General features: G+C 37.0%; 1 protein-coding gene across 3 annotated transcripts in view; it reads left to right on the top strand.

Annotated features, from left to right (window-relative positions):
* Positions 1-14969, top strand: part of LOC130228898 (apoptosis-inducing factor 3) — a 68838-nt gene that overhangs the window by 48739 nt on the left and 5130 nt on the right. For all 3 annotated transcript variants that reach the window (XM_056457397.1, XM_056457395.1, XM_056457396.1), the window contains exons 6-16: positions 2615-2659; positions 2767-2863; positions 7037-7149; positions 7628-7714; positions 7976-8067; positions 9997-10127; positions 10574-10689; positions 11713-11784; positions 12169-12232; positions 13283-13359; positions 13598-13715. In XM_056457397.1, coding sequence (XP_056313372.1) covers positions 2615-2659; positions 2767-2863; positions 7037-7149; positions 7628-7714; positions 7976-8067; positions 9997-10127; positions 10574-10689; positions 11713-11784; positions 12169-12232; positions 13283-13359; positions 13598-13715 — 1012 coding nt within the window. The remainder of the gene's footprint in view (positions 1-2614; positions 2660-2766; positions 2864-7036; positions 7150-7627; positions 7715-7975; positions 8068-9996; positions 10128-10573; positions 10690-11712; positions 11785-12168; positions 12233-13282; positions 13360-13597; positions 13716-14969) is intronic.

Here is a 14969-nt window from a genome sequence, read left to right as displayed (position 1 = left end):
TTTAAAATAATTGCTACCCCTCTGGATTTACTGTTGAATTTGGTGTGATATACTTGTCCAACCCATTTCTTACACAACCTGTTATGATTTAAGTTTTTTAAGTGAGTTTCTTGTAGAAAACCAATATGGGTATCTAAGTGTTCCAGATGTGACAGAACCTTATTACATTTTATTATACTATTTAACCCTTTAACATTCCAACTGGTGAAACGGACGCATGAGCTTCCTTGCTTAATATTACTGGTCATAGGTTATACGACTGGCAATAGATGTAAAAAAATTGGCCGAGTAAAAAGACATGGGATAGCAACTTCTGAGTTTGGCATGTGAAATACTGATAATAGGAAGAAAAAAAAGGCAAATAAAAAAAATTGAGAAAATAAATAAATAAAAAAAAAAAAAAAAACCCTCCCTTGCATGTTTGAATAAACATTCCCCATTAACACACAACAACAATCTCTCCGTCGAACATTTCGGAGAGAGCTCCGTAATATATTACCAAAAAATAAAAGTAAGGAACCTCATGTGAGATGTAATATTACCATATATTGTAGGATAACGACTTCGGGGTGCCTGGATAATAAGTATAACACAAAAAGTCAATAGTCCGGTATCATGCACCCATTTTGTGACAAGTCCACATTAGTCTTATAGACGTATTTTCTATAAAGTGTCACTCACGTATTAACAAAAGAGAAAGATCCTCCGTCGGTGGTCAGCTATGTATCCGAGTCCGCTGCGTGCATCTCCTTGGACTGTTGAGGTTTAATCGTTGTAGCAAAAAAAGAGAGCGCAGCGCCAGGTGTATCGAAACTGCGCGTTTCTCCGTTGAATGAAAGGATGAGTTTGCAGGGATACACCATTCTGAATTTAACCCCCGCGGCGTGTAGGTCTGTCTTAACAGACTTGAACTGGTCTCGCCGTTTCTTGAGATCCGCGGAAAAGTCAGGGAAAATCAAAACTTTTGATTCTTTGTAACGCAGTTCTCCGTGTTCCCGTGCCAGACGTAATATCTCCTCCCTTGTTTGGAAGCGAAGAAAGCGCACAATCATTGGTCTTGGAGGTGCGCCAGGCCGCGGTTTAGTAGCGAGAGACCGGTGTGCCCGTTCAATCTCTGGCGCTGTAGATATCTTATCTCCAAAAAGTTCTGTGAAAAACGTTGCCATAAAATGAGAGGGCTTAGACGTTTCCATATTCTCCGGGATACCCAAAATGCGAAGGTTGTTACGCCGCGAGCGGTTTTCCAGGTCGTCCGCTTTAGTTTTCAATTCCTCGTTGTCCTTTTCTAGTGACTGGCATTTACGCTCCAGTGCGCCGAGCCTTTCGTCCACGCTGTTCAGCGATGTTTCAATGTCTGCGATCTTGGTGCTATGACAGGAAATGGTGGCCTGAAGGGTAGCTGTAGAGGCGCGTATTTCAGCGAGGAATTCTGTTCTCAACTCAGTTATTTCCTGACGTATAGTTGTAATGAGCAACTCTTTTAAAACAGCTGGCGTTAAATCTGAAGAAAGCGCAGCCATTTTGGCGTCGTCGTCAGTTTCAGCAGGACCAGGAGAAACACGCTTGGTTTTAGGCATCGTAATAATGAGAACTGGTTCTAGCTAGATTCGAAAGGATCTTTACCTTTGCGGACGTCACTTTTAGTCTTTAAAAGCTCAGAGTGTCCCTTTTTACTGCCTAAATTAAATCGAATTTACGGAGCGGCTCCCGTACACGTCTCACTCTCCTAACTGCATACCGGAAGTCTTGTGTTGTATTTTCTCCATCATAGTTTATGTGTGGAATAAAATGTTTAAGGGTCAATTTGAATGGTTTTAGGGTGCATTTTGTATACGTGTTTTTAAAATTTATGTGCAAATTGGCATTTTCATTAAGCATTTTCATTCTCTTTCGGCTTAGTCCCTTTATTTATTAGGGGTCGCCACAGTGGAATGAACCGCCAACTTATCCATCATATGTTTTACACAGCGCATCCAGCTGCAATCCAGTACTGGGAAACATCCATACACACTCATTCACACACATACACTACAGTCAATTTGTTTATTCAATTCACTTATCCCACATGTCTTTGGACTGTGGGAGAACCATTAAGCAGTTTTTATATTCCAAAATAAATAAATAATTTATTTCTCAGGGCTCTCTCCCAGGACAGCATGCCAAACAAGCCATGTATAAATCATTAGCTAAATGTGAATTCTTGAAATAGCAATGCGCCAACAATGCACCTTAACACACCTCCTTTCGAGACTGGAACACCCATGAGTCCACAAAGCAGTGCAAATGCACTTGCTATTTAAACAACGTGGCGCAAAGCAGGAAAATTAGGGTTGCGCTGGTCTGAAAATAGCAACAAATCGCGCCAAACACATCTTGTGTATGATATAAATTTTCTGACACATCACGGTTTTTGTCCAAAAATATTCACAGGCATATGCATTAAGCATTTTCCTTACACATTTCTATAAACCCTGAAGATGTAGGAGTTCATCAGAGGAGAGAAAATGAATCTCAGTATGTGTCATCCCTAAACAGTGGGGGTGTTTTCATAATCCCTCTGTTACATAATAATCTGTCAAGTCAATTTGTTTTTCTTGTTTTTCTACTATTTCAGGTCAGAGTCGAAAAGGAGAAGGTGATAATAAGAGCAAACAAGCAGGTAAGAGTGCCTCTCTCTCTCTCTCTGTCTATAGAATGTGTGCAGAGACAGTTACATTTAACAGCAGCTGTAAACGGTGATGTGAGAAATCATTTGTTTCCTGACAGGCCCTTCAGACTCAACGGCGATCAAAGGTTATGTCAAAATGCTCTGCCGTCATCAATTCCAGCACTGGATTCAGTCACGTTCTCATTATTGGATCAGGTTGGAGCCATGATATTATAAAATGACACCAAATTGCATTAAAACGACATGAATTTACTTTATAGCATTATTTATATGATAGAATCTGAATGAATGTTTATTAAAACATACACAGATGTATGTGTGCTTCTAAAGTTGTTAGTTTGCCTTAAAATTAAAATGATAATCATTTACTTACACTCATGTTGTTCCGAATCCAAACCCATCCAAAAAATAATCAGTGGTGGAAAGAGTACTGAAAAGTCATGCTTAAGTGAAAGTCCCATTGCTTGCCTAAAAATGTAGTGCAAGTAGGGTAAAAGTATCTGTTGTAAATATTACTCAAAGTATGAGTTAAAAGTAGCCCTTTCAAAAGTACTCAAGAGTTGTGAGTAGAGAGTATTACGCTGTAAAAAGCTGGTGCAAATACATGTAATTTGTGGATGTGTGTAAACGTAACATTCTGTAGTGTATTTAGTCATTGCCCAGCAGGCACACAACATCACAAGACGGTAATATTAGGTTAGATTTAGGTTGTGATGTCAGCTGACCAAAATTCAATTTCTAGCCGATGTCTAAGGACAACGTTATTTTGATGTCCAATAACAATGTCAAATGACGGTGATATTTGGTTGATTTTAGTTTGTGTTAGAAAGTGACCAAAATCCAATGTCAACCCAACATCTTAAACCAACATCATATTGACGTCAAATACTGACATGTATTCGTCAGGTATGGCAACCAAAATCCAACATCTGATAGCATCATAGTGGTAATGTTCTCACAAGTACACACGTACACACGTTCATACGTCAAGCTGTAACATCATTAGACATTGATATTTGGTTGCTTTTAGGCTGGACATTAATGTTGTCGGTAGAGGTGTGAACCTATACTGGTCTCACGGTTCGGTTCGATTACGATTATCATGTCATCAATTCAGTTCAATACGATATTTTGGTGCATCATGGTGCATTGACGATGCTTTCCATACACAGTGTTGTATTTTGAGGGGTTGCTATAACAAGCTGTCTGTATAAACACACACACACATGGACACACAGCACCACACTGTCTCTCATTCACACACATACACAAACATAGACAGCACCAAACAAACACACACACACGCACACACACGCGCACTCATACACACACACACACACACACACACGCGTGCTTGCTCGCTCGCTCGGGAGCGATATTGTGAGACCGCCCACTCCTGTTAAAATTACACCAGAGTTACCGACCGCTCCCGCGCTTTTATTCGGAAATTTATTTCGAATGCATACAGCCAAGAGGAAAAGAGAGGGGAGGAAAAGTCACGCCAGCAGGTGAAATGGGCCACAGTGAGAGAGAGAGAGAAATGGAGTACTTTCATTCCCTCAATCGAAGAGAAATAGGGGCTTCTGCTGTAAGTGCCAGTGAAAGACTTTCCAGAAAGCACACACAGTGAAATTTTTAAGTAGTTGGCGCCTGTAGTGTTGTAAATACCTGCGCTCACCTCCCTCGCGACAGAGCCCATATGAGATAAATGACGTCAGTACATAATAACCGGTTATGATTATTACAGAACCGATACCGAATTGTCCGCGTCTGCATCGCAGTGCACCAAAAAACAATTAATTTTGACACCCCTAGTTGTCGGCTTGATGTTAGGTTCTGATGTCAACCCGATTTTTATTTCCAAACAAAATGCAACGTCCCCACAACGTTGGGGTATAATGTCAATCTGACGTCAAGTTGACGTTGTGTACCTGCTGGGTGTTTAAGGGTTTCCATTTCCATTGTCATACAGTAAACATCCATCATGTTCTCATCAGTGACATGTGTCTTCGTGGACACTTTTAATGCTTCCAAACAGTTTGCTGCAATTATAAATCACCATGTCTTGAGGTTGTTTAGTAGGATGTGATTTACTTTCTATGTGTGATTTGATTGGACAGGAAGCACAGAATTGATTTTTCTAATCCCCATAGACAGATAAAAATAAAGTAGTGACTGCAAGTTGAAGGAAAGTAGTGGAGTAAAAGTACCAATACTGCACTAAAAATGTACTCAAGGGAAAGTAGAAGTACACATTTTTAAAACTACTTATTAAATTACAATTTCTGAGAAATTGAGAAAAACTACTCAATTACAGTAATTCGAATATTTGTAATTTGTTTACACCACTGACAATAATAAAACATATTTTTCAACAACTCCAAGAGATTTATGTCCTATAGTTGAAAATCTGAGCACAAAAAATACTGATGCTTCAAAACTTTCAGCAAAAAATTAATTCATATTTTTTTTTCTGTTTTGTGCAAATGTATAAAAAATCCTTATAAATAAAGTATTTAAAAAATAATAAAAATAAATTCATATAAATGTATTTATTCCAGTTCATTTGGTCTTAGAAGGCATATCAGGTGCACATTTGAGTTTCAGCAAAAACCAACGAGGTTCATTCTCACACATTTATCAGGTTGAGTTTCTGTTTATGCTCGCTGATTGATGTTTATATGTGAATAAAGTCTTTAGTTGTTTAAAAAAAGCCTTAAAAAGCAAAAATGTCTCTTCTAAAGACTTGAATTTAGCGTCTTGATTTTTGTATGATTTTTTTTCTCAACCATCAGATTTATGGTTGAATAAAGCAACAGAAATATATTTGGTTCTTTAGTTTAAAGTATTAGTTCACCCCAAAAAATTTACATTTTTGCTGTTAATTACTCACCCACATGTCGTTCCAATCTCCTGAGATCTTCAGTCATCTTTAGTACACAAACATCGAGAGCTCTTTCATCCTCCATAGACAGCAATGATTCTGAGACGATTAAAGTCCAGAAAACTGGAACCAATCCTTTAAAGATATCTTCATTTGCATTCTGTTGAAGATGAACAAAAGTGTAGTTTATGGGTTTGGGATGCCACGAGAACTAATAAAAAAATCTGAATTTTCATTAAATCAAGAGATCATGGATTTTTTTTTAATGATTATGGTTATTTACATATAAGTTACTATATTTGGAAAATATATAATTTCAACCCTCATTCTGGTATGATTTATTTTTAAAGCAAGGTTTGTCAGGAATGTTAAATCAATGTTATTACTGACTGGATAGGAAAATACAAACAACAATGCTATGTCAATAAAGTATATTGCACCTGAGCATTTTGAAAACTGTTTAAACTCTTATTTTAAATAACCATCATTTACATAGCATTGTGAAATCGTTTACTCACGGTTTGCAGTGTACTGTATAGCTTCTGTCAGACGGCGAACGTTACACCCACGATGGTATTTTCAGAAGGCTAAACAGAAATGTATTGTTAACAAACTTTTAAAACAGGACGCCAGTCCTTTATGGAAGGCTCGATTACAGACACTGAATGGCCGTCTGCATATGTTTGCAATATAGACACCGTCGGAGTTTATAACAGCTTTGTTTGTTTACTTTCGACGCGACGTTGACGCGACACGGCTGAAATCGCAACACAGAGAATGGCAACCGTTTAGCGCAAGTGGGCGGGGCTTAAATATAAACGATACATGTAACGACGTCACACTACATTTAAAAGTTGGTTAAATTTTGTTTGTTGATAATGAACATGTCTAAAATCATAAACTATTAATTATTTATTGGACAAACAACTATAATATTGATTTTTGACTATATTTACAACTATTATATACACTAAATGCCAGGTCAGTTGACATTCAGTGAATTCACGTGATGTTTTGCGTAATCCTAGTGAACCTTATATGCTATGGCTATAACTTTACAATCCACTGACCTTGTCAATTGCACGATATATACTGTATAGTTATAGCCTAGTTTAGAAAATAAAGCTGAATTTACCTTCATAGTGGCTTAAATGGGTAATGCACCTTGTAATGTACTTCAGTGTGCAAAACAAAGGCATTTCTTAAGATCATTCCTATCCCAGCCTGATTTGATTTAACTGTAACTGTCAGCTTAAAATAGCCATATAAATAGTTGTACATTTAGAACAGACTAAGATCAAAGTTTACTTGCCACCTTTAAACATGAGACAGTGCAATTACTGGTTGTTAAGTAATAATAAAGATAAACTGTAGGAGATAACATTCAAAGCATCAGCTAAAGTCACGCATTTATATTCAGATTCAAGATAAAAGATGAAGATTTCTGATGCTCCTGTTGACCTTTTGTGGATGTTCTCACTCAGGTCCTGCTGGTCTGGTGTGTGCTGAGACTCTGAGGCAGGAGGGCTTCACTGACCGTATAGTGATCTGCACCACGGACAAACATCTGCCTTACGACAGGCCTAAACTGAGTAAGGTTTGTACACAGAACAGTCCATAGAATAGTGTGGGGGAAAAAAGGTTTAACCATGTAACCCTGGGCCACAAAGCTAGTACACTATATTCTATGATTTATTGTAAGATCCAAATCTTTTCCTGTATGCCAAAAATCATTACAATATTAAGTAAAGATCACCTTCCTTGATGACAAAAATTCTCTACTGTCAAACATTAATATTAAAAGTGATTTTCTCAGTATTTCGATTTTTAATCCTTCATATTTCAGATTTTTAAATACTTGTATCTCAACTAAATATTGCCATATCTTAACAAATCATACAACAACAGAATTAATTCAACTTGTCTAAAGCTCAGTTTGTTATGACATGGTTTTATGGTCCAGGTTCACATATTCAGTTCATAATTACATGAAAAAATTCCAACAGAAAGTTTCATTCTGACCACACACATGCAGGCTTATGACATTCAGACATTGATTTGATGCTTTTCTTCAGTCTCTAGAGAGCACGGCTGAACAGCTGCAGTTGCGTTCATCTGATTTCTTTCAGATGCATGACATAGAGGTATTACTGGAGAAAGAGGTGAGGTCTTTATTAATGAAGATGAAAAAGAAACATATTTAATTGTAAATAAATATTGTAATCTTTCAACCATGAAAGCTATCAGACATTAATGCCATTTTGGAACTATACCCTTGTAATACATAGTATACTTTTAGGAATAATTTATTTTGTAAATAATGTAGCATAGCATTTCAACAACTGACTTCTAAATATGTTTTTGTTGTTTTTTTTTTACAAATGAATATGCAGAATTGCACAAATTGTCATGTTTCTGCACAGGTTGTCTCTGTGGATGTGAAGACACACACTGTGACATTTAGGGATGGTTTTAAAATGGAATATCGGAAACTCTTCATTGCCACTGGAAGCAGGTAAACACGAATACAGCTGAACTACCATTGAAAGGTCTGATTTTGATCAATACACGGTTAACGGTTTTTGCAAATTACACAGTATTTGACTGTAGTATGAACTGGATTTTACTGTAGGACATTTATGCAGTATGTTACTGTATTTTAAAGTTGCATTGGGAAAATTGCTGTGTATTTTACAGTAAATATATACAAACAGTTCTGTAAATACAGCAAGATACTGCAAATGGTCCTGTAAATGTAAATACAGTATTTTTGCTGTAGTTGATTTACTGTACGTTACTGTAAGTTACTGTAGATTCTACAGGAAATTGTTAAGAGTGTATGATTTTATTATATATTTGACCTCTTTTTACTGTAGTTTTGTTGATGGAGGATGTATTAAACAGATCAAAGTGACAGATTGCTATACTGAAAATAACACTAGCATTTCAAATAATGGAACATTTCATAAATCTGACAGTTCTCAATGAAAATGTATGCCCATGTCTCCATAAATATTCGATTGTTATCTTTCAAAAACCTTTAAGTTGGCATAAAACAGACGTTAAGATCCTTAACAGAGTCCTTTTTTACCATATCGTGATGTACTGTACATGCACAAAGCCTTTTCATGTGTCCAGAAGTGAAGAAAAGATCTTTCGGTCGAGAGCTAGGGAATGTTATGGTTTTTGAGGCAAATTCAGGGTGCGAATTGCATGGTGGTTAGGGGGGATTGACCTTCCTATTTAACGCTTGATCCCCCCTGAAGGACATCAAAACCAGGGGCGAAGCGGACATTTTAAAAGTGGGGGGGGGGCGGCTGTATGAGATTATACGTTCATATAATTATTAATAACCTGTTTCTAAATGGTCTGTCTCTAAAAGTGAGGGGGATGTATCCCCCCCGTCACCCCCGGTTGCTACGCCCCTGATCAAAACAGCATGTATAGGGGTCACCTCTCTAAATAGTGAGAAATTGTTTGCTCTGATTTGCATCTTAAATACTAATATTACTAATTAAAATAATAGATGATACAAACTTACATGGTGGCTCAGTGGTTAGCATTGTCGTCTTACAGCAAGAAGGTCACTGGGTCAGATGGCATTTCTGAGTGGAGTTTGCATGTTCTCCCTGTGTTCGCGTTGGGTTTCCTGTGGGTGCTCCGGTTTCACCCACAGTACAAAGACATGGGCTATAGGTGAATTAAATGAACTAAAATTGGCCGTAGTGTACTGTATGTGTACGAATAAGTGGGTATGAGTGTTTCCCACTACTGGGTTGCAGCTGGAAAGGCATCTGCTGTGTAAAACATATGCTGGATAAAATGGCGGTTCATTCCGCTGTGGCGACCCCTAATGAACAAAGGGACTAAGCCGAAGGAAAATGAATGAATAAATTTACATTTGACCTCCCCTATAATGGACTATACCATTGTGAATGCATAATCGCATCAATCTACAATGACAGACATGGTAAATGTTCACACTTTTCTTGTAAAATCGGTAGTTGTTCCTACATATAACCTTAAAATAAAATTAGATGCATAGTTTGACCAACAGTGTCCTCTGAAATAGTTTCACCGTGGGTCAGAATACACAACTCATCCCACAAAACACTGATGTTTTATTAATAAAATAGGCATCATTTAAATAAGTACATTCGGTTCATTGGATTACACAAAATAACATTACCCCAAAAAGTTGACCCCGCCCTGAACCTCAATGTGGAATTCGCACCATGGAAAAATAACTTTTAACAAAATAATGAAGTGCACAGATACATTGTTTATAATAAGCACTACTATTTACATATAAAAATAAGAAGAGTAAATTTTAATTTCAAGCAGACATTCTGCTGATCTTAAATCTAAACAATATAAATTGGTAAACATGCATTTTGCATTTGAATTTAAAATGTTTTGTTTGTTTTTTCCTTCATTTTCACAGGCCCAAACCTCTGAGTTACAAAGGTAAAGATGTGGGAAATGTTTTTCACCTCCGAACGCCAGAGGATGCCAACAGCATCGTCACACTCGCCAGCAGTAAGAACGCCGTCATCATTGGAACCTCGTTTATTGGTGAGAGCTGATATAAAATTCACATGTATTCTGTGTATAAGTGAAGTGTTATTCAAGCCAGAATTTACAGGGATTGCTATTCAAATATAAGACTTTCTGACTCTTCACAATACTTTCTGATTTCCAAAGATCAATGGATCTCATAGTTATTGTGATGAGCTACAGTACCTGAGAGAATTTGAGAACTGATTTCACACATCCACTACAAACAATTGTGATATGAGTTGAAAATTATTGCATAAACAGTACAGAGAGGCGAAGAAGCAATATCACTTTCATCTATTAAAAAAAAGAAGATATTCTGAAGAATGTTAGGGGGAAAAATCTTTCTTCTTTTGTGTTTTTCAGAACAAAGAACAGATTTTAAATGTTTGGATAAACTATTTCTTTAAGTGTTCAAATGCTTCATGTATGTCGAGTGGTTATATATGTTATTTTGCGTTCAGGAATGGAGGTTGCTGCAGCTCTCACAGATAAAGCTCATTCAGTGTCTGTGATCGGCATAGAGGCTGTGCCGTTCCGGAAAGCCCTCGGAGAGAAAGTCGGGAAAGCTTTGATGAAGGTTTGATGATGTTTTGATAAACAGATGAATGTCCTGCTTATATTAGTAAAGGCATATGGTTCACTTCAAATACAAAAATAAAATAATTTCATTTTATAGCTTCCCTAGTAAAGGTTACACAGTCCAGTTTTGAATCCATTCAGAAAATCTTCAGATCCGGCGAGAGCACTTTTAGCTTAGCTTAGCATAAATCATTGAATTGGATCAGACCATTAGAATCTTGCTCAAAAATGTTAAAAAAAAAAAGTTTAAATAATGTTTATCTTTAAAGCTTGACTATTCTGTAGCTACACAGTGTACCATAACTCTGGCAGTCACAATGACATTACCATCTGTTTATCCATATCTGAGCGTTTTCAGAATATTGTTCGGTGGATGCTTCAGCAGACACGAGGCCTTAGTGCACAATGTATCTACAGAATTTAACATTTTGAACAATATGCTAATGGTCTAATCCGAATCAATGATTTATGCTAAGCTAGGATAAAAGTGTTTCCCCCATGCCTGGAGATCGACTGATTAGATTAAAAATAAATTTAAAATAATACCTTAGTGCATGATGTAACTACAAAATTCACATTTTTGAACAAAATGCTAATGGTCTAATCTGATTCAATGATCTATGCTAAGCTAAGCTAAAAGTGCTCTCTCCAACCCCGGACATCAACTAAATGGATTTAAAAATGGTCAAAATGAACTGTTTCATTTGAGGGAAGTTCCCCCAGAAACGTTTTTCTCAAAAAAGTGGGGGGGAATAATGTTGTAAATAATACTTGGTTTTTTGCACAGACCTATAGTTTCACTTGATAAGGTATCAGTGGATCATCAAGAGCCACGGGAATTAATCTAGTTTTATCTGTGCATGTTTTTTGAACTCTCAAAATGTCATTAGTTGACTTGCAATTTCTGAATGACATTTTTATGTGAACTATTCTTTTAATAACATTGTGACATACAATACTTCACCTTTAAGCATGGTTAAATCAGTGTGAATCCACAACTTTTTTTTGTTTCTCTTCTCAGCTGTTTGAGTCCAACAGGGTGAAGTTCTACATGTTGAACGAGGTGTGGGAGATGCGAGGGCACAATGGACAGGTATCATGAAAGTGAGAGAAACGGGAGTTCAGTGAAGCGTAGGACTCTCTCTCTCTCTCTGTCTCTCTCTCTCTCTCTTTCTCATTACTGTAGAGTGATTAATTACACTTTTTGTCACACTAGCATGATTTGCTGTGAATATTTTCATCACAGCAATTGCAATAATGTATCTACCCTTGGCTAAAACTCCAAGAACAAACAACCCGAGTAAACACACACTCAATGAAGTAAATGTATAATTGATGGTGCTCAGAATTTTGACCTATTATGAATCTACTCTTAAGATAAATGTCTTTCTAAGGAACATACTGAGATTTCTATCCTGTATTAAGTCACAGTGGTAATGTGAAACTGAAATGTTTTTTGTCCGTTTTATTTTAATAGCTCAAAGAAGTGGTTCTAAAGAGTGGCAAAGTCTTAAGAGCTGACGTCTGCGTTATTGGCATAGGTGGGTCAATGAAACTACACATGCATGGCTTCTCAATTTTGTCAAATATATTTCTCTCCCTATATAAAAAGTACATATTTTTTAGTGTCACTTTTGATCAATTTAACGTATACTTTAAAAAGGATGTTAAACTCATTGGCATTGAAACTTCACAATAAAAGTTACAGTAAACTTTACAGCTAATTTAAATTAAATAAGTACCACCGAAATAAAGTAAAATAGCAACGTAAATGACTGAACTCATTTGGTACACCATTATCTAAATTATAGGTCTTAAACTCGATTCCTGCAGGGCCACAGCTCTGCACGGTTTTTCTCCAACCCTAATCAAACACAGCTGATCCAACTAATCAAGGTGTTCAAGACTATTACAGACTATTATTGAGTTAGAGGTAGTTGGAGATAAACTATGTAGAGCTGCGGCCCTCCAGGAATCTAGTTTGAAATTCAGGGGTGTCCAAACTTGGTCCTGGAGGGCCAGTGTTCTACATAGTTTAGCTCCAACTTCCTTCGACACACTAGCCTGTAAGTTTTAGTGAAGTTTTCAAACTAATTTCGAGAGGAGCACGTGATATGATTGACTGCAGCTGGCCACTCATCTACATTCACTAGTTAGCCAATCAGATTAACCCCAACTCACTATAAGTAGCCTAGCTAGAACTACTCTCTTATCTTCGTTTTCCAAAGAAACCCCCCATCCACCCCTTCTCCTCCTTTCTTCCTTTACCACAGGGAGCTCTCGAGAACCACCTGATCTCGTACTCCCCTCATATGCCTAATGGACCAGGCGGGAGCCCTGGGCTCACCTATCTCCGAGCTCAGGGTTCTCTCCCGGGACAGCATGCCAAACCTGCTAACAGTTGTCAAACAATATCTAAGTGTGAACTCTTGAAGTATACCTTGAGAGAGCTTGATTAGCTGGTTTAGGTGTGTTTAATTGGAGTTGGAAAATATGCAGGACAACAGCCCTCCAGGACTGAGTTTGGGCACCCCTGCTCTAAATGATGTAAATGACTAAACCATTGTTACAGTGAAAGTGTATGTGTTTAGGTTCAAGTCCAGCCACAGCATTCCTCAAGCAGAGCGGTGTTCACATGGACTCTAAAGGATTCATCCCAGTCAATAAGGTGCAGTCATTCTGCACTGTAGTGCTCCATATGCTCTGTACACCTGTTTCTGCATCACAGAACACAATAACATCTGCTACTATTCAGAATGAGTCTGTTTTTGCAACTTGTGCTAATTAGCTCATGCTTGTTACTGCTGTATCAGTGCTAAATTAATTACAATGACAATGATAATGAGTTAATCGGGCTGCAAAGGACAAACTACATAGTGTGTAAACCTACACCTTTAACCTTTCAGACCATGCAGACGAACATTGATGGGGTCTTTGCTGGTGGTGATGTGGTCACGTTTCCTCTAGCTCTACGCAGCAATAAGAAGGTGAACATACCCCACTGGCAGATGGCTCATGTACACGGTGAGAACTGTAGCTCTATTTGTCTATCACTTGCAAACCATGACAGCTATCCTAGGAAATGCTAAAAACATGGTAACACTTGCTAGTGAAAGGCTAAACATGGTAGCAATGTCTATGTTTCTATCATTAGCATGCTAACAACATGCTACAAATATGTTTAATTATGCCATCAATGATATACAATGCTATCTGTATTCTAGCAACATGATAAAGCATGCCAGCAACATAGTAAGCCATGATAGCAACTTGTTAAAGCATTATAAACATGCTAACATTATTAAACCATTATATTAAAGTGTTAAAACATGCAAATGACATGTTATTGTCATGGTAAAACATGTTAAAAATACACTATCAAACATCTATCTATCTATCTATCTATCTATCTATCTATCTATCTATCTATCTATCTATCTATCTATCTATCTATCTATCTATCTATCTATCTATCTATCTATCTATCTATCTATCTATCTATCTATCTATCTATCTATCTGTCTGTCTGTCTGTCTGTCTGTCTGTCTGTCTGTCTGTCTGTCTGTCAACATGTTAAAACATGCTACAAAATTTTGCTATCAATGTGATAAATGTTATTAGTATACTAGCAGCAGTATGCCCGGAACCGAGTAAATTGTGTTAGAAACTTAATAAAGTATTATAAACACGCTAGCATTATTAAACCATTATTTTAACTTGCTAAAACATGCCAGTGATGTGGTAGCAACATGATAAACATGTTAAATATACATTAGAAAATTGCTAAAACATGTTAGAGCATGCTAGAAACTGAATACTGGTCAGCAACTTGCTAACATCTACAGGTATACATCACTAACATGTTAACAACATGTTGAAACATGGTACAAATATGCTAAATGTTGCTATCAATGTGATTAAAATGCTATTAGTATACTAGTAGCATAATAAAGTATGCCAGGAACAGAGTACAATGTGGTAGCAACTTGTTAAAATTATTATAAACATGCTAACATCATTAAATTATTATAGTAACTTGCTAAAACATGCCAGTGACATGGTAGCAACATTTTAAACATATTAGAAAGACACTAGCAGCTTGTTAAAACACACTTGAACATGCTAGAAACTGGATACTGGTAAGCAACTTGCTAAAACATCTATCTATCACCAGCTTGCTAACAACATGTTAAAACATGCAAAATGTTGCTATCAGTGTGATACAAATGCTTTTAGTATACTAGCAGCGTGATACAATGTGGTAGGAGCTTGTTAAAA

Source organism: Danio aesculapii, chromosome 5 (assembly GCF_903798145.1).
Source record: "Danio aesculapii chromosome 5, fDanAes4.1, whole genome shotgun sequence".
NCBI lineage: Eukaryota > Metazoa > Chordata > Actinopteri > Cypriniformes > Danionidae > Danio > Danio aesculapii.
This window is presented reverse-complemented; position numbering and strand designations above follow the sequence as displayed.